The 23,208-nt window shown below is 38.2% G+C and overlaps 1 protein-coding gene across 2 annotated transcripts; it reads right to left on the reverse strand.

The window, feature by feature from the left end:
* Positions 1–1,347: 1,347 nt before the first annotated feature.
* Positions 1,348–21,651, reverse strand: LOC136266089 (uncharacterized). Of its 2 annotated transcripts, XR_010705906.1 has the most exons (3): positions 21,453–21,651; positions 5,640–5,905; positions 1,348–1,510 (listed from the first exon to the last, which is right to left on the reverse strand). XR_010705906.1 is itself a non-coding variant. In XM_066061052.1 (2 exons), the coding sequence occupies exons 1-2, from the start codon at positions 4,318–4,320 to the stop codon at positions 1,480–1,482; spliced, it is 2,130 nt and encodes a 709-aa protein (XP_065917124.1). In that variant the 5' UTR covers positions 4,321–4,546; the 3' UTR covers positions 1,348–1,479. The 2 variants fall into 2 exon arrangements, 1 of the variants encoding a protein (XP_065917124.1); XM_066061052.1 differs by lacking the exons at positions 5,640–5,905; positions 21,453–21,651 and adding an exon at positions 2,222–4,546.
* Between the last annotated feature and the right edge of the window lie 1,557 nt (positions 21,652–23,208).

Raw genomic sequence — 23,208 nt, forward strand, 5'->3', positions numbered from 1 at the left:
TGCAACCCAACTATACTGCATGTGTTTAGTACATAGTCCTCCAAATAGTACTGCCACATACCATCATTTCTGTAATAAGTTTTCTGTCCAATATCATTATAATGACAATTAATATGCATGCCAGATATCATGTAGTTGGTTGGTCATCCTTAAGTGCTGACTCCAACTTCGAATTCCCTATACCCAATTTTGTGATCTGGTTTTTCAGTACAATTTCCAAATTAATTGTCTGAGTTTCCAACGGGGGACTTAAAAATAAGCAACTGCATGATGTTTGATATTTCAGTCTATGACACTTCCACCTCAACTCTTAAATCTGACCATCACATGGTATATATACATATTTTAAATCAAACAAACTGCAACTATAACTAAATTACTAAAATATAAAGAACCATTTTATATCTGTGAGGTGACTACAAAAGCCTGTTGAAATATGTATACTTATGTATTACTGATTTTTGAGATTGCTACCTTTACTTTCATATGAATCACATCTAGCTGATTTGTATAACCAACATACATAATGAAGCAGCATGCCTTATATATGTGGCCATTTAAATTGAGTGTGTTGTGAATGACAATTTGTACATGCCATGCAGTGGCACGGGTGGCATGGTATAAATTTTTAATTTTGCACAGATGTTGCCATAGTTCAAGGGCTGTATCCATTCACTGCATACTTAACTGGACTATGGGACTTTTTGTATTAATTTATGCTTAATTTCATTCATTATTCACTACTAAGTCATTGGTGAAGTTGTTTGTTGCTATAGCGACACTTATTCTGTAATTTGAATGTGTTACTTATTCTTCATTATGATCGTATATACCTTGTCCCATAAAGTGTTGTGATGAACGTTCTATTTAACTACTTTATTAGTGCTGAATTTTAACACAATTATAGGTGGTGTGGTTTGCATAGTCACATATCACACTGCCTAGATGTACAGGATGGGGAATGGAGCCAGAGACTAGACCAAGGAGATGACCACCCAAGGTTCCAATACCCAGTGGTGGTCTGCTGAGATCTTAATGACAAACTTTGAGCTTTAGTATTGCCATGTTGATGTCTTGCAACATCCATTCCCTTGTTTTTGAGTTTCTTGTCTCTGTTCCATGTATAAATTGTTACAGACTTTATAAACTAGGGGTCAAGGGGTTTTGGAAGAATGCCCTGAATAACCTTGCTGCCCACTGCCAAAGGCATCATGTACCCTTCAAGAAGATGAAGAAGAGTGCCTTACAAATCATGCCAACATACAGTTGTGGTATAGCTATACTAATAAATCACACAATACATGCTAGCCACATGTACATACCCAACTCGATTATATGTATGTAGAATACTTTTGACAAGTTTATTAATAATTGTGGTGAATAATAAAGCATGTGTGTGTGTGTGTATACATGCAGTGACCTAATATGGGATGTTGTTGTGTACGCATGTCATTGCTGGTTGAGTCTCAATCATAATGTTCAGTCATCAAATACTTCAAACTGATCCTCACTAAATGAGTGATACACACAAAGTCAATTACAAATAGAATCTGATTAGTATATAACATATAGTAAAATGTTATATATACTGCATTTCTCAATTTTGATAGAACATTAAAATTTCATTATCTATACTGGTATTTCATACAAAATTTCATAACATTATCTATAAAATCATGCAGACCATATATGTTGACATACTGACATACACGCATGTAAATACTGTATAGCGGTATTTTTTTGTGATTTTCGTAGATTAGCAGCTATCTACGTAAATTTCCAAAATTTGCAGTTTGATCAAAAATGGTACTGTTTGAGTATTATAAAATAATACATAGATCATCAAAAAGTGAAAAGTTCTCTTCAAACTGTGGATGGTGGTAATCTGCAACAATTTCTCAAAACATTCCACTATACAGGTAACTTATACTGTAAGTAAAAATTTAAATTAGCACAGAAGAAAATCCTACTTAAAAACAAGAGTCCTGTAACCTTTATATAGTAACAAGTTAAGAATGTCATGTGTTACATATAGCATATAATCACAATGCTAAGATCTGTTCCTCACAAAGGCCATTAGGTTTAGCCAGTAAGCAATTTTATTAAAGAGCAGATAATGGCCAAGATCAATACATGGTAATTTAAAACAACAGTCTTTCTTTTCTGTGTTGGTTTTTATTCCACATTCACAAAAATTGTGTATATAGATAACAACACTTACTGATTAAGATCATTATTATCAATCAAACCATAATGATGGTGAAAATTCCCATTGGTGATACAAAACTTTATCACTTTTTTAATTACAATAATGAAAAACAAGAATAGAGGAAGGATGACCAATACCAATGATACTTCTGTAGTCACACTGCGTAGAAATGGAAAGGTGTTGATATTGATAACCAGTACCATCACTAGTAAGATTATACCATCTAAAGCATTTAGAGATTCATCTTGATAAGGTTGAGCCCACATGTGTATCATGGCAATAACAATGCAAGCTGTCTGTAAGTAAAACAACATGTTGTCATAGTTACTGTTGACAGCATAAACAATCACAACGATTACTTGACGACATATCAGATAATAAGCTGCAAACCAACGATGCTTGTCCTTATAGCATCCTCGAAACTCGTTCAGCAACGGCATAACTTTGACAACAATTTTCCTACTAATAAATCTCTCCAGCAATAAGAACAATGGTAAGCCGATGACTATAAATAATTCACAAAATGCCGCAACAGCGCCATATATAGCATGACGATCACGAAAGTATTTAATGCTTGGTGATGCATATGTGTATACCTCACTGACATCAGTAAACCTAAGTGGTCGCAATAATTGTAGTGAAGTTGAAGAAAACGATGTATATGATAACAATATGAGAAGACAAATCACTCGAAGAATGCCATGATTGACAAAGACCGTTATTCTTATCGAACATCTGGCTGCTTTTACTATAAATAAAATCAGTAGTGAAACAGCAATGGCATGAACGTAATGGACGAATAACTGGTCGATTCCATCTAATCCCTTTGCCAAACATAGCTGTCCAAGAAACTGTGGAGCGAGCTCTGCAAAACTCGATAGGATAGAGACACATATAAATGCACCATCTGAAATATATGAGTTATTGTCCAACAAGATACCCACCATACTGTAATAGTAGATTATCCCATACACATATCCTAATGGTATCATATACTTAAAGAAGATGTTCATTAAGCTAAACACACTAACTACCACTATGATCCAATACAAACAGGTCAATGCAATCACTACTACCATCATTCCAGCATTACAGTTGTCTTTACTAACACATTCAGTAGAATCATATGATAGAGTATACCCTGGATTACAATCACCACAAGCAATTCCTGACCTGTGATGATTGCACTGAGCATTAATTGTCTCTGGTAATTCAAAGTAACCGTCTTCAACTGATTTTTTGCGATGGTTAAAGTTGCAGTAGTGATTTGGGCACAGTGATGTTGTTGGAGTTGATATCCCTCTAACATTTACAGTGCCAAACCAATAGCCTTGTTTAATAGCATTGTTGTCATTAAAACAGTGTACGTTGTGATGATAACAAGTGCAAGAACTCTCGCCATCACTGTAGACATATCCAGGATGATTAGAACAAGGTACCAATTCTACTACAAGTGAAGTACTAAATTGTTGCTGTGAAATTAAGGCTGAAGTAAGCTGTACAGTGACATTTATCGCATACTTCAAGTTTAGCCCAACAAATGTAATGATGACGGGTGTGACATTATCAACTAAAATGCGATCCTCACATAGCTGAGTGACAGCTGAACAATCAACACATCGTACAGTAAAAAGTGTTGACTCAGCAGGTACTCCAAAAAAGTCAAAAGTGCCACCATTCAACTTTACTTGCTGACCAAGAATTTTGCTTCTCACAAAACACATGCTATGGAGTTCATGTTCAAATGGCATGTCCAGAGTATCATTACAATACAATCGCAGTTGATGTGGTGTAGTAACAATAGGAAAACCAGTTTCATTGAGCATACTACAGTTAAAGTGCCTCATTTTGCCATCAACTAACTGCGCATATTTGAAAGTACACGGCACATACAATAAGGAGTTAGAGTCATCGACATTTGTGTTCACATGGCATACTTTAGGAACATCAAAGAATATGGAATTACCAGAAATTACTGCTGAATTGTTCACGAAATTCATGCTGTTTTCTACTGTAGCTTCCGACCAAATATTGCTAAGACAATCATATTCCAACTCAACATAAATAGCTCCTCCATGCTCTAAAGCTACATTGTTAACAAAACAAACCATCGGTCCATCATTAGTTCCAACAGTAGTTTTGGGACCAAAATACAAAGCCCCTCCATTGTCAGATGTGTTATTTTCAAATAGAATATTTTCACAGAAGTTTAGAGCACATGTAGATGAATGCACTGAACTACCAATATTATTGGTAAAATTTGACAAACACACCCAAATATTTGTATACTCTCCCTTTCCATGTAGATACACAATACTATCAACAGCAATAGAATTGTCAAACCTGTTATTACTCATCGTTATAGTGGTACTAGTAGAATAATTGTTTTCTTCGCTGTCATCAATGTACAAGGCAGCACCACGACCTGGAGAACTGACATAGGAAAAGTCACACTTGTCAATAGTCACAAGACTTCCAAGAATATTAGCCCGAATATATATAGCTCCGCCAGTGTACCCTAAGTATTTATTTTCAGTCATGAACACCTTTGTTAAATTAATGAAAAAAAGTCCACTGTCTCCACTTGAAAATATAAACAGAGTTCCCCCACCTCCTGGATTGGCACTTGCAATGTTATTTCTAAATGACACATTGAATAGAGTTAGTTTAGTTGCTGGGTACAACTCTACAGTAGCCCCATTAACATATTTCGAATATGTGAGTGATGGAATGTTATCAGTAAAAGTTGAATTACTAATTAACATAGCAACATCACCTGTATAATACAATACACAGCCACTGTTGTTACTGAAAACTGAAGATAAAAATAGGAGGGACGAATAGCTTCCGTTTGCATAGAGTGAAATGTAAATACCAGCCACTCCACTAGCAGATGCATTATTATTAGAAACATTATTGTCTACTAATTGGACACAGTATAATACGTCTTTACAAACCATAGAAAACCTTGCAGCTTCATTGTTAAAAGAAAATGTAGTTTGAAAAATAACAACAGACCACTTACACCAGAACAGTCCATTATCAACAAGAAGACCATTAGAGTTATTATAAAATTTGCTCTGATTAATCATCACGTTTACATTTTCACAGCTTGTCCCTGAAATCTGTAGCCCACCACACTCTCCGACTGTACTGAAAACGCCACAATAGTTAGTCAAAAAGCTACAATTCTGTGCAATTATATTTTCAGAAACTCCTAACAAAGAAACAGCCCACACTTGAGAATGCTGAAATGTACAGTCAAGCAGTGAAATATTACTAGTAATATTAAACATCATTCCTGCAACAATTTCCTTAAAAGAAAATGGATCACCACACCTATCCCATGTGATCCTCTCAATGACCACATTATCACATGACTCACAGTACACACCCCCACTATTGTTACACATGATGGTAGCACCATTACCAGTTATTGTGATGTTGTTTAGATCACCTGATCCCATTTTGATGTAACCTTCCAGCGTAACTGATTCTGATGTAATGTTGATTACAGTATTGTTGGTCATGTTGAGTAAAGCAGTGGATAGTGAAGTACACACACATTCTCCATTAACACAGCAAGTGGTGTTGTCACTACCACCGGCAGTGTTGATGATGATCACTTTACCATGGACATGTTGACTGGTGATCAGTGTGATCAAGCAACACCAAAAGATGATCAAAACCATCACTCTATAATTAAAATACAAATCATTTGAAACCAACTACAACAAGTATAAGTGTAAGGGAATTTAATACATTTCATATGAAGGAATTAATTGAAAAGGTGTTTCCACTGTAGATGGTTCCATGTTGTATGTGCCATCTGTATTTGTAATTGATTTAGCTTGTGCTGTATAGCTGTATGTGTGTAGTTGTAACATGTGTACATATGCTGTGTTTTGGTTCCTTGGCTAGGCAATGTTGTGATGCTTGTACTTTACCACTGGCATCATGAACTTGACAAGATACACAACACAACCAGCTGGTCTCAGACAAGCATTGAGTGGCTTCCATACATCAAAACATAATACAGCGGGTAAACAGCACATTGCCCCTTTAAATGAAGTCATAGCACATGCTTTCTGTGAAGTTACTAATAATCCTAGAATATATTTGCTACATGAGAGATTTTACTTTGCTGAGAGATTTAGAGAGAAACTTTTTATATCCCCTAGCTGTATACAAAGGCATTCTAATTAAATCTCTCACAAAAAATCTCTCAGAGTTGTGCTTAATAAGCGCTGCAAGTATACTTTGGACTTGAGAGATTTTTTGGGAACTAATCATTAGCATCATACTAGATCCTCACAAAGAGTTATTCAGCCAGCCTTCTGTAGATTGTCCTTTACTAAGAATATGTTTCGACATTCTGCTGCACTCTGGTGTTGTGTTTGTGTTGTGTACAAATAGTTCCTGTATCTGTGTGCTTGTGTTGTACTTATTGCTTCTGTACTTGCGTGTTTATTGTAGTAGTACGTTTGTATGCTCTTGTATGGAAGAATGGCTTTGCCAAATATTTGAGCTAAAAAAGTCTTACAAGTTCTCATTCACGGGATCCATTAGCATTTGCCTGACATTTTAAATCTTTATGCTGACTTTCCTGTTAATGCCAGCCCTCCTAGCACCATTCCAACCGATCTTTTCCTCCATGTACCCTTAGTAAATGCCTGACTTGGTGTTCATATAGAGCCACTCAGCTTGGGATCCTGTGTATTTTTTTGCACTTGACTTCTTTTTCTGGCATTTATAAAATAAAATGGTCTGCTTTTACCTACTAATTACCTAAGTGTTTACTGTTTATTGTTTGAACATTTATAGTCTAACTGATGAATAGTATCTAATCCAAAACAACCAAGCTGTAAAAAAAGTGTACAGCCCTCAAAAAGGCTATGGTGAAAAAAGATGTGAAATCCAAGGTGGCGGCCAAGAAATGGCTGTGATGGTAGGTTAATGGTAAAAATTTTAATAACGACAATTCAGGTGAATTTTGGTGCCGCTTCTTGGATTAGATTTCACTTCTTTTTGTATTTATATACCCCAAAACCGGCCTATGGCCGGCTTTGGGACTTTTTAAACCTATCTTTTTTTCTTTACCACAGGAAGAAGAAAAGATGAAGCAGATGTACCTTAAATATTTCTGATTTTATCAGTAAATGTACAAATTATACATATATATAATACATATATTTATTACAGAACTTTCCATGGTGGTTTCTTTGTAACTGAACACTCTTCAAGGTAACTTGTTCTAGCTGATTTCTCTACAGGGTGATTTGTTTGTAGCTGAACTATCAACAAGGTAACTTCTTCTAGCTGTTCTCTCTACAGGGTGATTTGTTTGTAGCTGAATTCTGTACAGGTAATTTCTTTGCTGCTGAGCTCTTTACAGAATGGTTTCTTTGTAGCTGAACTCGATCTCTACAAGGTAACTTCTTCTAACTGATCTCTCTACAGGGAGATTTGTTTGTAGCTGAACTCTCTACAGGTGATTTGTTTGCAGCTGAACTATCTAGATGATGGTTTCTTTGTAGCTGAACTCTCTACAAGGTAATTTCTTCTAGCTGAACTCTCTACATGGTGGTTTCTTTGTAGCTGAACTCTCTACAAGATAACTTCTTCTAACTGATCTTTCTACAGGGCAATTTGTTTGTGGCAGAATTTTCTACAGGGTGATTTCTTTGCAGCTGAACTCTCTACATGGTGGTTTCTTTGTAGCTGAACTCTCTACAGGTGATTTCTTTGCAGCTGAACTCTCTACATGGTGGTTTCTTTGTAGCTGAACTCTCTACAAGGTAATTTCTTCTAGCTGATCTCTCTACAGGGTGATTTGTTTGTAGCTGAATTCTGTACATGTGATTTGTTTGCAGCTGAGCTCTTTACAGAATGGTTTCTTTGTAGCTGAACTCTCTACAAGGTAACTTCTTCTAACTGATCTGTCTACAGGGTGATTTGTTTGTAGCTGAACTCTCTTCATGACGGTTTCTTTGTAGCTGAACTCTCTACGAGGTAACTTCTTCTAGCTGAACTCCCTACATGGTGGTTTCTTTGTAGCTGAACTCTCTACAAGGTGACTTCTTCTAGCTGATCTCTCTACAGGGTGATTTGTTTGTAGCTGAACTCTCTTCATGATGGTTTCTTTGTAGCTGAACTCTCTACAAGGTAACTTCTTCTAGCTGATGTCTCTACAGGGTCACTAGTTTGTAGCTGAATTCTCTACATGGTGGTTTCTTTGTAACTGAACTCTCTACAAGGTAACTTCTTCTAGCTGATCTTTCTACAGGGTGATTTGTTTGTAGCTGAATTCTGTACAGGTGATTTGTTTGCAGCTGAACTCTCTCCATGATGGTTTCTTTGTAGCTGAACTCTCTACAAGGTAACTTCTTCTAGCTGATCTCTCTACAGGGTGACTTGTTTGTAGCTGATCTCTATACAGGTTACTTGTTTCTAGCTGATCTCTTGAATTCTCTTCAGGGTGACTGCTCTATTAGAGTATCTCGATCTCGCTACACCAAGTTGGATTTCGTGTTATAACTCCGTGGCTTTAAGTCTGATTCTTCTACACCATTGAAGAGCCTTTCTAAGATGATAACTCCATCTGTACAGCGATTTTCAAAGCATTACCCCAAGCGGTTTATCTGGTAGGCGTGGCAAGCAGTCGTTTTTTATTAGCTAATCTCGATTGCATAATTGTTACACACTGTTGGTTTTTTCGTTGTATCTTCCTGGTTTTTAGCTCGATTTCTTTCAAACCACAAAAGGTTTGAGGTTCAATAGTTAACCTATTCACCCACCGATTTTCAGCTTCTTCCCATACGCGGTTTACCCTGTAGGCGTGACAACATATTGACGTTATTTTTCGTGGATAATCGCTCATAACTCTTTGCCTGTTTATCGTATTCCAGCCAACGTTGGTACAGAGATGCGCCTTTATACCCCCCTTTTGTGTGCAAAATTTCAAGGCGATCGGATATGGCGTTCGCGTTTTATAGCAGTTTTTGTAAGTGTGCGAAAAGAGGAAGAAAAACAAGAAGAAAAAAAAACGAAGAAACTAAGCCAATTTTTGAAGTCACATATCTCGGGAATGCTTGAAGTGATTTCGCTCAAATTTGGAATGTGGAGTGCTGCAGTTGGAGGGAGTGTCCACAGCAAAAATCGTCTTGTTTCATCAAGGCAGCACAGAGCTACGGAGGTGCGAAAATTGCATTTTCGTTCTTCCTGTCAATATACTCACGGGTGTTGCGCGCCGGCTTCTTGGGCCGCACGACACACTACCATGTGTCTTGATCCTGAAGAATTCAAACTTTTACCAGAATTCAGCAGTACAGTCATTATTATCACAGTGGTATACAGCCCGAGATACAGCTTGCCAGTGTCAGAAAACCAACTTGCTAATTTGATTCAAGAACTGTCACGCAACATTGCAGAGTTGCGTAAAGAAATTCAAGCCATGGCTGCCACACTACATTCTGTGAACGAGGCACGAGACCAGATCTCTCTAGGTAGTGAAACTATGCTGACTTGCATGGAAGAGTGACCACATACAACAGCTACATGTATTTGCAAGCACATTTGAATGAGCAACACTGACTGCTTTTTTTTTACTTAACTTAGACTAATTAGCAATTATATTTTTATCTTATATTCTTCAAAATCATGCATGATCCCTTGCCATGACGATGCGCACTACCATTGGTTTAGTCTCTGTACAATATTGCATGTGACTGCAGGACTTTTATTTTTAACACTAAAAGGTGAAATACATGCCTCAAACTGTGACATGCAGTAAAACTATTCTGAGCCAGAGGAGCAGTCACTGACTTGTATGGATCTTGATTATACCACTTACTTAGCTGTAGCTATATTATGCCTTTGACTTGCACTGTTTCTAGATCTGTTCATTACTAGATTCATTCTGTTTCCATTGCATCTCTCAGCTCCTTTGCATGGAGTTGCATGTCTATATGGCAGTTGTTGATTGGTTGTTATCTGACAGGCCATCATGCAACCGGTGTACGTTTTGTAGTTTCGTTTTGTTAAAGCTATTAAGATTCTTATGCTTTAATAGAAATGGAATCAATAGACAGGACACAGGGCCTCACACGGAACCTCAAACTGAGCCAAGGAGGTGTGGATAGTGACAGTTCACCACTATCACAGACCGAGTATCTCAATACCAGCAACTCCAGGACCTCGGCGTCTGCAATAGTGCCAGCCGCCCATGTAGGCAGCAAGTCATCGACTGAAATATGAAATTCAGGATTGTACTATATATGCTAATGCTTACATCATTAAGTTTTGTAGTTTCTTTTCGTTACCTTGCTATTCAGATTGAGTTTCTTATAGAAATGGAAGCAATACGTCAAAGACAACACCTTGCACGGAAACTAAACCTCAGTGCGGATAGTAGTGATAGCAGCTCACCACCATCATGTGCCAAGTATGTGGAATTAGTGAAGTTAGCAAATGATTGCGTGGCTTTTGCATGTGGGGATCTGGAGAAGTTGTTAGGCTGTGTTTTCTGATTCCTAAAGGTGTAGCTACTGACAGTTAATTGACCCTATATGAAAATGAATGTAATATAACAGTAATAAAAAACATACATAGCTATCTACGTCAGATAGTGACTTGATCCACACACCACTTGCAGTCTAGCTGCACTCTAGACAAGTGCATAAAGAGCTAGTCAGCCTGGGATCCTATATATTTTTCTGCACTTGACTTCTTTTTGTGGCATTTTATAAAATAAAATGGTCTGCTTTTACCTACTAAGTGCATTTACTGTTTATATTGTTTGAGCATTTGTAGTCTCAGCACTGTCAGCAATATAGAGCCAAGTTCACTAATGGCGGGTGCCGCCAAACTAATGAATAGTATCCTGAAGAATTCAAAGTTTTACCAGAATTCGGAGTTGGGAGATAATACTGGGAAATCTAACAGTTGTTATAATGTCTGATCCCAGCACCCTTAATTGGGAATTTTGTTTGTCAGTACTGAGAGGCCAGCATACTGATAGCAGAAAGATGTCAGCCCCGGGGAGAATGGTCAAATCGCCACCATGACCATGCTTGGAGAAATACTGAAAGGAATGAAAATTATGAATGCCACACTACACTTGATCAGTACTATTGAAAGATTCACATCCCACTAGACAGGCTGTTATAAAAGCAAGAGAAAGATTGAAGGAACATCTTGGGGGGGGTGTTGTAGATGATGCAAGAGACAATATATAATTTCATATAATTACCTTTAAAACACTTAACAGTTTGTAGGAGTTAACTTATAGCATTTTATGTATAGGACTTTGTTTCTGTACACTAGACTATGCTGAGTATACACAAGTTTTGTAGTTTCTATTTGGTTAAGCTATCATGTAAGATTCTTATAGAAATGGAATTTGTCATGACACTCTCACGCCGGGGGGTCAAGCACAACCAACAACAAAAACTGTTGCAAAAAGACACCTCAACCCTAGTTCAGAGAATGAGAACGACTCACCACCGCCTTGTATCGAGTATCTACCAGACCGAACTAATCTGTATTTATTACATGCTGACTTGCATGGAAGAGTGACCACATACAGCAGTTGCATGCACATTTGAATGAGCAACACTGAGTGCTCCTTTTTTACTTAACTTAGACTAATTAGCAATTATATTTTTGTCTTATATACTTTAAATCATGCATGATCCCTTGCAGTCTAGCTGCAGTCTCTCTTAGTTTTGCAGTCCGCCAAACTAATGAATAGTACTTGAAAGTTTTACCAGAATTCAGCAGTACAGTCATTAGCTCGCATAGGCGGCGGAAAGGGGGGGCTAGGGGGCTAATGATATCACACCGAAATTATCTTTCTTGGAGTGGGGCTGACAACCGCAATAAAGATCGAGATACTCTAATAGAGCAGTCACTCTAATAAAGTAGTCAGTGTGTAGCAAGCTATGAAAGGATTTTTATGTAGTTTATCAGCTAGAAATGGTAGCTGGTGAGGTGGAAAGCTCTTGTCAGTTGGTTGCAACCCTTTTTTTTTTTTTTTTTTTGGTCTCACCTTACCAAACTATAGAAATAAGTCTGGGTCAGCCCAGCCCCCCCTCATATCAACTACTTCCTCCGCCGCTGTTAGCTCGGTCATTAGAGAAGAGTCAGTCATTAGAGTACAGTACAGTCATAGAGAAATGTCAGAATACCTGCAGCTTGCTACTTTGATTCAAGAACTCATGGAACTGTCATGAAACATTGTACAGTTCAAGAGGTTCAAAACATGGCTGGCAAACTCAACTCTCTAAGCGAGGTGAACGTGAAGGTCTGTGAATGTAAGTTTTGTAGTTTCCTTTGTTAACTATTGAGATTGAGTTTCTTATAGAAATATATCCTGAAGAATTCAAACTTTTACCAGAATTCAGCAGTACAGTCATTGTTATTATGGTGGTATACAGCCTGAGATACAGCTTGCCAGATCAGAGAGATGTCGGAAAACCAACTTGCTAATTTGATTCAAGATCTGTCACGTAACGTTGCAGAGTTGCGTAAAGAAGTTCAAGGCATGGCTGCCACACTACATTCTGTGAACGAGGCACAAAACCGGATCTCTCTAGGTAGTGAAACTATGCTGACTTGCATGGAAGAGTGACCACATACAGCAGCTACATGAATTTGTATGCACATTTGAATGAGCAACACTGAGTGTTTTTTTACTTAACTTGGACTAATTAGCAATTATATTTTTGTCTTATATTCTTCAAATCATGCATGATCCCTTGCCATGATGATGGCCAGTGTAAGTTTTGTTGTTTCGTTTCATTAAAGCCATTGAGATTCTTATAAATGGAATCAATAGGCAGGACACAGGGCCGCGCTAGATTCTTTTAAATGGAATCAATAGGCAGGACACAGGGCCTCGCACGGAGCCTCAAAATAAGCCAAGGAAGTGCAGATAGTGACAGCTCACCACTATAATGGACCGAGTATCTCGACACCAGCAACTACAGGACCTCGGTAAGCAACACTGGTCTGCAATAGTGCCAGCCACCCATGTAGACAACTAGTCATTGACTGAAATATGAAATTCAGGATTGTACTATATGCTAATGCTTACATCATACGTATAGTGTATGTGCTCAAGATTTTTGTTGGAACCAACAAGTTAAGAGTGATTCATTTGTGTTTGATTTATAATGAAACAAAAGGACCCTTCTCAGTTCTTCTGTAGGCATTGATCATGGGTTTACCACATACTAGCCCCTCCCTAATAGGGACGTGTTTCATCTGCTTTAGTATTTATTATTTTATTTATTATCATCTGGTATGTCCATCGTGGACCAGTATAGGCTCTTGTTGCAGCTTATGGCACCATGGGTTGCCAAGGGAACTTGATAAGAGTATTCTCAAGTTCTGAGGGTGAGGATCACCATGGTAATGGATAGTGGCTTGCTCATCGGTGCTGAGTATAGGATGTGGATACAGCAGTCCTTAGAATAGTGGCGAGAAAAATACTGAGAAGGATATAGATGATCCAGATGCAGCAGACGAAGAAGAAGTGGATAATGATTAGAACATCTGGTTTAGCCAACTATTTATTGAAAGATTAATTTCTGGCCAATTTTTACCATAGGTTTATCTGAGAGTTTGCAGACCTTGCCAAGCCACTCCACCATCTTACAGAATGTAATGTTGCTTTTTCATGGAGCAAAGAGTGCCAGGATGCATTTGACAAGCTATGGCTAAAGCTTACATCTACACCTATTTTAGCCTACCCTGACTTTAGCAGATCATTTATCTTAGACATAGACGCCAGTAAAAGTGGCATCGGTGCTGTCTTGTCTCAAGTAGGGGATGATGTTTGTGAGCATGTAGTTTCCTATGCCTGCAGATTACTTACTAAATCAGAACGAAGGTACTGTGTTACATGTTATGAATTACTAGCTATTGTTGCATTTACAAAGCACTTCAGACTGTATTTGCTGGGCAAACAATTCACACTACGTACAGACCATGGCTCACTGCAATGGTTGTACAATTTCAAAGAGCCGGAAAGTCAAATGGCAAGATGGCTGGAGGCCATACAAGAATTTAATTATGATATAGTACATCGCAAGGGCAGACTATATAGTAATGCTGATTCCCCCCTTATGAGTAGTTTGGAAAAGAACCATTACACAACCTAGATGACCAGACTTTTTTCTGCCAGTGTGCACTTGTTAACATGTCTGAGAGAATCCCTTTGAATCCCTCAGAATCATTTGTAGTAGTTCTGTATTGCATTACACACTCTTCATTGGTGGCAACCACTGCAATTGCTTCGCAATTGGATGATCATATCGCACAACTCCAGTCTGTACTGGGACCAATTATTGAGAGTAAGCAAAAGAATATTTACCCAACTATCCAACATCACAACTTGGAAATCCGACGTCTCTTATATACAGCTTTGGGACCAGTTACTGTTACAGCAAGATGTTCTTTTCTGCAGACTGCCTTCCCCTACTGGCCAGGGTTCGTGTGACAAGTTGGTGGTCCCTAAATCACTATGTGTTGAAGTCCTGAAGGAACTACATGAGGGAACAGTAGGTGGACACTTGGGTTCAGAAAAAACTTTGTGGAAAAAACTTAAGGAACACTTTTACTGGCCTGGGCACTATACTGAGGTGCAGAATTGGTGCAATACTTGTGCAGTTTGTTCTATGCAAAAAAAACCTAACCCCAAGCCCAAAGCCAAATTGTGTCCAGTGACAGTGAGTACACCAATGGTACTTATTGCAGTGGATATCTTAGGGCTGTTGCCTGAATCTTTTGCTGGTAATTCTTATGTCCTTGTCATTGGTGATTACTTCACCAAGTGGATGGAAGTGTACCCAATCGCTAACCAAGATGCCATCACTGTCAACAAACTTGTTAATGAGTTTATTTGCCGGTTTTCAGTACCCAAACAGTTGCACTCCGATCAGGGTGCCCAATTTGAGTCACGGGTGGTTGCTGAAGTCTGCAAGTTACTGCATATTGATAAGACTAGAACCACTCTCTACCATCCCCAATCAGATGGCCTTATTGAGAGGTTCAACCGCATGCTTGTACAAGTGCTGGCAACATGTACTGACAACCCACCCTTTTAATTGGGAGGATCACATTAAGAAGGTATGTATGGCATACAGTGTCACAAGCAGTCTAGTACATATCACTCACCCATTTTCCTAATGTTTGAAAGACAGGCTCACCTACGAATTGATGTCATATATGGAACACCCGGATTGTGTGTGTGTGTCTTCTGTGCCTCACTACATAACCAAATTAGACAATGCTCTACAGGGTGCATTTGCAGAGGCCCATAAACAACTTTCAATCCATCAGGAGAGGTTTACAAACAAGAGAGTCCTTGGACAGCCTTATTATAAACCTGGAGATCTGATATGGCTATTTAACCCAGTAGTGCCATGTTCAAGTTTCAAGAAGTTTCACAAGCCATGGACTGGTTCTCACAGGGTTGTTGAGAAGATATCAGACAATTATCGTAATAAGAACACACAAAGACCATTTATATATTTATAGCATGAGGCAAAGCCGAGTGCTATATTAGGCTCAAGACCATGCCCGAGTGCTTTTATTTTCATATTGTACAAGCGTAGCAGTGCTTTAACTGCTTTAAAGTGCTATCTTGTCGTCTTGTTTGAAGCATTCATTTCGTGTACTCGAACTGCATCGGTATTCAGGCATCAGACAATTGGTAAGTGTCTATATAGTACAGGTGTGGTTGTAAAACAAACAAATAGTATTGTTTGGCTACTTTTGGTAATTAGAAATGTTACGCACATGATCTTGTTTCCGTAAATAACAGTTCTTTATTTTCCAATCAATGCATAACTGTTCTTTATTTTCAAAACCAATGCATAACTGTACCTTATTGTGACACAAATGGAAAATATAGCACACTTGAATGCTTTACGGAAAGTAAAGCACTCTTTTCGCTCTGATCTCATCCACGTAAAGTACTTTAAAGTTAAAGTAGTGCATTTCGATAGACTCAAGTTATGTCATCCAGACACCAGGTTTCCCCAGACACCCCCCCAGCTGTCATTCAGTGATACTCAACAGCCTTCTCCTCCTCCTCCACCAGTTGGTGCCAACATTGAATTAGTGGACAATTCAGAACTACCACCAGCTCTTTGTCATAGATACCCTCAGCGCAACTGACATGTTACACACCCTCCCGGTATGCTGATTTTGTGAGACACTATGCCACTGAATACAGGATGTATTCCTGGAAGGAGGGAGGCTATGTGACATATTTGTACAAACACGTTCACGTGCACACACCTGTATACACTAAGTAGTGGTTGTAATTAGATAGTTAGTCTCGTGATCTCCACGTTGTACCTGTTGTGCGACAGTTGTTAATTATTGCAGCTGTTAAGTTGTGTTATTGCTTGGTCATTATAAGGGGAGAGGCCATCACTACACTTTTGTCAGGACAGTATTTAAATACAAATACTTTCTAAAGTATTTAAATACAATTTCAGCCTGTTTACACTATAGCCATCTAGTTTGAACTATCTCGAATCAGAGCAATTTCCAAGTCAGTGTAAACGCATACCATATTGAACCAAACAGTGTTGAACCGCTCTGAAATGGACCTGCTAGGGATGTGGGTCTGGTTCAATCTAGTTTGCTCTACTCACCCAGTATAAACAGCTGCAAACCTACAGTTTGATTTGGCTCTAATAAGCGGAATAAGGATATGGAGAACTACAGCTAAAATGGCGACTGTAATGACGAAATGAAGCAACAGTGAAGTATTTAGGGGACGATACGGACCTTAAACCCACAATCATAATTTTCATCGAAGTAGAGATTGTTGATGGAATTAAAGGATTTGTGTGCTCTGTTATCGTAAGGTTAGTAGGCATGATAAAGTTTTCAGCATTGGCGACAACCTCTCAGTTATGTGGAGTTGGTTAACTGTTTATTCGCACACGTACCTGTTTGTTTCAGAGTCCTTTTGATTGGAGCGGGCTTGACCTTCGTAGTATAAACGGGGCTAAAAAATTGATCTGGATCGAACTGAAGCGATCTCATCCAGAGCGACCTGTAGTGTAAACAGGCTGTTAGTAACTCAACCACTTAATTGTCTATCTACACTGTACACATGTTATCTTCTAATCTAAACAAACAATATCATTTTGTTGTTACTATAACTACTGTTATTAATTTTAAGGCAACATGTTAGCTCTGTGTATGTACACGGGGTGTATGTGTATTATATGCATCTAATCAACATCAATCTTTTATCCGTTAGCCTGCATCTCTCGCACTGAAATATTTTCTGTGCAATACTGAAAAGTGGATGCATACAAAACCGGCATACACAAAAATTGGGTTGCTAGCTTAGCCAACAGTACTTATGTAATGCCACATCAACAGAAAGAATGGTGCTAGAGTAGTGTTGTTCCAGTATCAGCTAGTTATTACAGTTCTAGTTCCAGTTTTGGAACCATAAGTTTTAAAATTACAGTTCCAGTTCTGGAACCATACCGTATAGCTGGTTATTTTCGAAGGGTTTTTATTTTCGGATGTTTCGAAGCGGCCCTTCTCTTCAAAAATAAATTCACAAGTACTGACGTTCTTCAAAAATAAATTCCCACAAGTAAAAGTGATGTGTTTTCACATGATCAAACAGCACGTATTCGCTCATGTATTCTTATCATTACTGCATCAACAGCCAGTATTAAATCCAGAATGGCCATTGTTGGGAATCATGCTGTCTGCTGATCAAGCTGATTGCCTCGCCAGTGGCTACTGTAACTACTCCACCTATAACTCAGTCTTCTTTCCAGTGTGCAAAAGTGGAGATTATTCCATCCTTGATTCCATCAGTAAGGCGAGCACACATAGACTCCACGCATTTTGTAATTTGTGACACAAATTTCTATTTGCTTGAAATCCACCTGTACTTCGAAATATGCATTCTTCATAAATACAACCTTCGAAATTCAGATGTTACTGTTCCTACGAAAATTGCTGGTTCGAAAATAACCAGTTATTTGGTAACCTTTATAATTACAATTCTAGTTCCAGTTCAGGAACCATGACAATTAGAATTACTCTTCAATTAACACTTATTTTAACTTAAGTATTACCAAAAGCAGGAGCTAATGAGCTGCCGAAGGCAGCAAAGGAAGGAGCATGCAACTTGCGCTGCCTACCGGGTGCCATCAAAATCCAAATCCATTGCTGAATAGTTTCCATATATGGAAAGTATTACCTGGTTATTTGAAGCTGTACAAGGATTGTACCCGTGACCACACGAATGACGACATAACGAGACAACAAAGCCAACAAAGCCAATGCCACTTACAGCTTAGCAGGTGGCAATCGGACTAGAAAGGTATATGGACAGTTCTATGACACGTTTGTGGACAAATGCTGGGGCGTGACTCCCACTTCTTAGCGTGCTCATCGTTATTACTTAGAATTCATCTTAGTTCAAGAGGAAATGAAGGACTCGTCACTATTTACAGCTTCTCACGCAGATTCTTCATTGCTACAATACAGTCAATTACACAAGTGTTTACCGCATTATGTAAGCAAAATTTTAAAACGCGTGACGTAATTTGGAGTCATGGAACCGAGTTGCATGCTCCTTCGCCGGCTCATAAGTTCCTGCCAAAAGCCCATAATGAATTATGGACACTCATTATTAAGCTATATGCTAGTCTTGCCAGGTTCAATTGTTTCATGTATGTAGCTACCGTATAGCCTAAATATTTTGAGGGGCAAATATTTCGAGGTTGAGCAATGTTGCTAAAAATACAGATTTGCAAACACTTCCAAAATGTATTAGACTATATGGAGGTCTAAATATTTACAGGGTAAAATTTTTGCTGATAACCCCCAAAACCACGAAATCAGCAAAAAAGTTCCCCCTCGAAATATTTAGGCTATATGATAATACTGTAGTTATCAGCATTATTACACAAACAACTATAACACTAGGGTGGTACTAAAAGACCTGTAGCTAATTATCAAACACTGAACCAGACATAACAATGTGACCAAGCCAGTATTCCATTTGGCATTCTCTTCTAATATTATAGCTATTCAGTTGTTTCAAGCAGTGTTTTAACACATGCATACATGGTTGTAATACATACATATGAAGTTATATACTACATTGTGTTTTTGTCAGCTGATAAAATTCTGGTCTTGTAAAGAGCATAAAATCTCATTGGCAAACACCGTATGGTTATGACCAATTCCAGTTCCAGTATTATTTCCAGTACTTGATAAAATTTCTTTATATTTCTAGTTTCAGGTATGAGGAAAGCAAAATTATAGTTCTAGTTCCAGTTATAGCCTTAAGGAAAGCAAAATTGTGACCTAATTTTAGAAAACCGTCGATATCCGCACAATTTTCAAAATGCATTTTATTTGTTCTTTGTTTTCTACAGGGACAGAGGAATGTACTAGCTAAGTTTCAGCTTCATAAGTTAAACAGCGTTGGAAATACAGCACTAGATGAGCAAATAAATTGATATGTACAGAAACTATTGAGAAAAGAATCTACAGGCACTTACATAAACCATCATAACTTACTGATACAACAGCGTATGGAATTGAATATTTGCTCATTGTGTTCGCCATGAATTTGTGCATCCATTAAGGTATAGTTTTTGCCCCAGGCCTACTTCTGTGTTCGAGAAGGAAGGAAAATTCACTGAAAAACGATCGGCGGTGAATCCTTACATCACCGCAACGTAAACAAACGTCTGTAACTTAGAAATCCTTCTGTGTATGGTGATGAAACAAAGATTTTAGTACTCCCTATGAACAGGCGAACACGATGATGCCCAGGATTTATCCATTGGAGGCTTAATTCGCCCACCAGTGAGGCGATAAAAACTTACATAATTTTTTTCTGGAGCTTGCATTTTTTACCCATAGTTTTCAAATGCGTTTTATTACAAAAGTACTATTGTGCGTATATTGACGGTTTTCCAAAATTCGGTCATTATTATTGTTCCAGTTCTAGAACTAAAACTGGAATAAAAAGGGCTGCTAGTTCCAGTACTGAGAACTGGAACAACACTATATTATATGCCAGAGATTTTACATACTACTTGGAACATCCAATTGAGACTTTGGGTTTCCGAACCTCTGATTTATCATGGAACAGGTCACATTTTACATGTAAACCTTATCTTAATTAAGCAATGGTGGTAACAGCATCAAAGATACTACCTCACATATGTTACAAGTCCTGAATGTAATGACTGTTCTATTAGAGTATTTCAATCAAAAACCCCTGGTGGGCAGGCAAAAATCATTGTTAGCAGTTTCCAAAAAAAAAATGAGGGCTTTTTTACTAACAGCACATACCACGAAAAAAAGGCAATTTGCTATCATCTACTAAAAGACATTTGCTAACCACAGTACAAGTGTAATGGCAGCTCTTAATTGCCTCAGTAATGCTGTAGGGAGAATTTGTTATCAGAATCAGTCTCATTTTAAAACACATGCTCTCTGTGAAGTTATTAATAATCCTAGAATATTTGCTCATGCACACTGCCATACAGTTTAACTGTAACATCAAAATCAATCATCTGTCTAAATTGTTCTTAGACATATTAGCCAGTCCCAGTCAAAAAGGTGTGAATATACAAACAACACTTACCAGGTGTGATTGGATGGGATATGGTGTATCACACCTGGTAATTATGGGGGGTGCTTGCACACGCACGCACTTTTTGATTTGGACTAGCGGCCAGTATTATACGTAAGGGGGCATCTCCAAACTGATTTTGGTACGCTTAACGTCATAATGACGTTAGGTGGGGGGGAGGGGGGTTCAGCCATGACGTTATTAATTTTTATTAAAGCAGTTATAGTGTAAACAGCTATAGAACAGAGAAAGTGAAGTGATTAAGCAGCTATACCGTTTGTAGACTATGTTTTCAGGTAATGAATATAACGTTTTATGCTTCTATTGTTAATGCATTGTTTTCATAGTGTGACGTTAAGGAGGGGGGGGAGGGGGGGGGGGGCTGAAGTTAGCGTCATTATGACGTTAAGCGTACCAAAATCAGTTTGGAGATGCCCCCTAATACGTACGCCAGTAGACTCTACTCCCTCCGGTATTCATTCAGAGCAAATCAAATCGTTCCTAATCCTGTAACACACGATGATTAAACACGGATACCAACCACACAAACATGGAAATTTCCATACAACATTTGCACCACTCGGCACCACTTGCCTCTTAAAGCAGCAGAAGGTGAGAATATGCTAGTCACAGTCGTCTCTAGAATCTATGGTTATACTGTAGCTACTCGCGCATTAATGCCAGTCAGATATCTCTCCTAAGAAGCCTAGACTGGTCGTGAATTCCTGACGAGGGCTTAGGGACCAACTCGGCTCAGGGTGTCGACTGCTTGCACTGGTTGTGAGGCACGTGAGCTTCACGACACAAATCCACATGTTGGAGCACGTGAGCTGCATGACGCAAATGAATGTATCAATATGCAGACTTCAATTGTAGAGTATAATGCATAATATTAGTAGAGCATATGTATGTACAGTTATAGCTAGTTTGTTAGTTTTTACAAGTAACATTTTAGGAGATTGCATGCATGTATACGGCAGGGGCGGATTTGGGGGGGTCGGGGGGGGGGGGGGGGGTCGGGGGTTCAAAGGGTTCCATGGAACCCCCCTTTTAAAAAAGCCTCTCCTACTCGAGATACTCTAATAGAGCAGTCACAGTAGTCTTTTGAGGAGCAGTGTAGCAAGCTATGTATCTAGTTATAAATAAGGAAATATAGTTGGTGAGTTAGGGCATGCATCTATGGTGAGGGGCAGCTATTGTCAGCAAGTGATGTCTTTTTTTTTGGGTCTTCAACTTAACAGCTAGGCTGAAGTTGCAATTCCAAAGTGGAACCCTCCTTTTTAAAAGTCTGGATCCACCCCTGATACGAGTTTAGCTAGGCCTCTTATAAAAGCTCAGATGATGCAAATTAAATTCACATTAAAACCTGTTGGTCATAAGGTGGTTGCCGAAATCTTTAGTCATGGATTCGAATGCCTTGAAGACTGATTCCTGACTAGTACAAAAGTAAAAGAAATTCATTTAAGATAAATAGAAATAATGGCCATGCATGCAAACAAATACTTGTAGTTCCACTATACAATAGCATATGACTCAGTCTTAAATTGTTCACTATACTGTCCATCACTGCACACACACCACTATATTTACACTCACGATCACTTGCAGAGTTTTGTACATATAATTATTTTATTTTTAAAATTAAGTCCAGCAAATTATTGGTTAGATCTTGATCATCAGTGCCATCAGCCTTTTTTTGCTACTTTGTTGGCCAAACCTTGCAAACATTAAGGCAACAATGATAACCCACAATGATAGCTAAACTCATTTTAATTTTGCCATATCCAAAATGATATACATACGTAGATAATGTAATGAGCCATAGTAAGCATGAGTGTTCTGTTTGGTCAAATATATAATATTTAATCAAAAAACAGCCAAGCTATATAGTTCAGCCAGGATTTTTGCATTTTGAAGGCTTGAAAACAGCCTAAAATTTATGCTAAAAACATGAAAAATGCTAAAAATAATGCCAATCTATGCTGTAACTTTTCCCCAAGATTTAAAAAAAAGTTTATCAATTTTCTAATATGCTGTAACTTGCTGCTAGTTGCCTTGGCAGGTGGACAGATCCTTGTTATCGCCTAGTGTATAAAGTAGGAGCTGCATGATAGAGAATTTCAAGTAATAATTACTAATGCGAAAGAGCAAAGTGCATGGTATGCAGGTACGTGGAGATGATAAAATTTTGGCAATTTATAATTAACTCGAGACAGAATTTGGTGGATAATTTTTGGTGAGTGTTATTTGTCATACTGCATTCTCTCTATTTGGTTGGCTAAAAATTGGACAAAATTTTTTTGCATGGCAAATCAAAGTCAATTTGCAAGATTTCTCCCACCAAAATTCT

Source organism: Dysidea avara, chromosome 9 (assembly GCF_963678975.1).
Source record: "Dysidea avara chromosome 9, odDysAvar1.4, whole genome shotgun sequence".
In the NCBI taxonomy this organism is placed as follows: Eukaryota; Metazoa; Porifera; class Demospongiae; order Dictyoceratida; family Dysideidae; genus Dysidea; species Dysidea avara.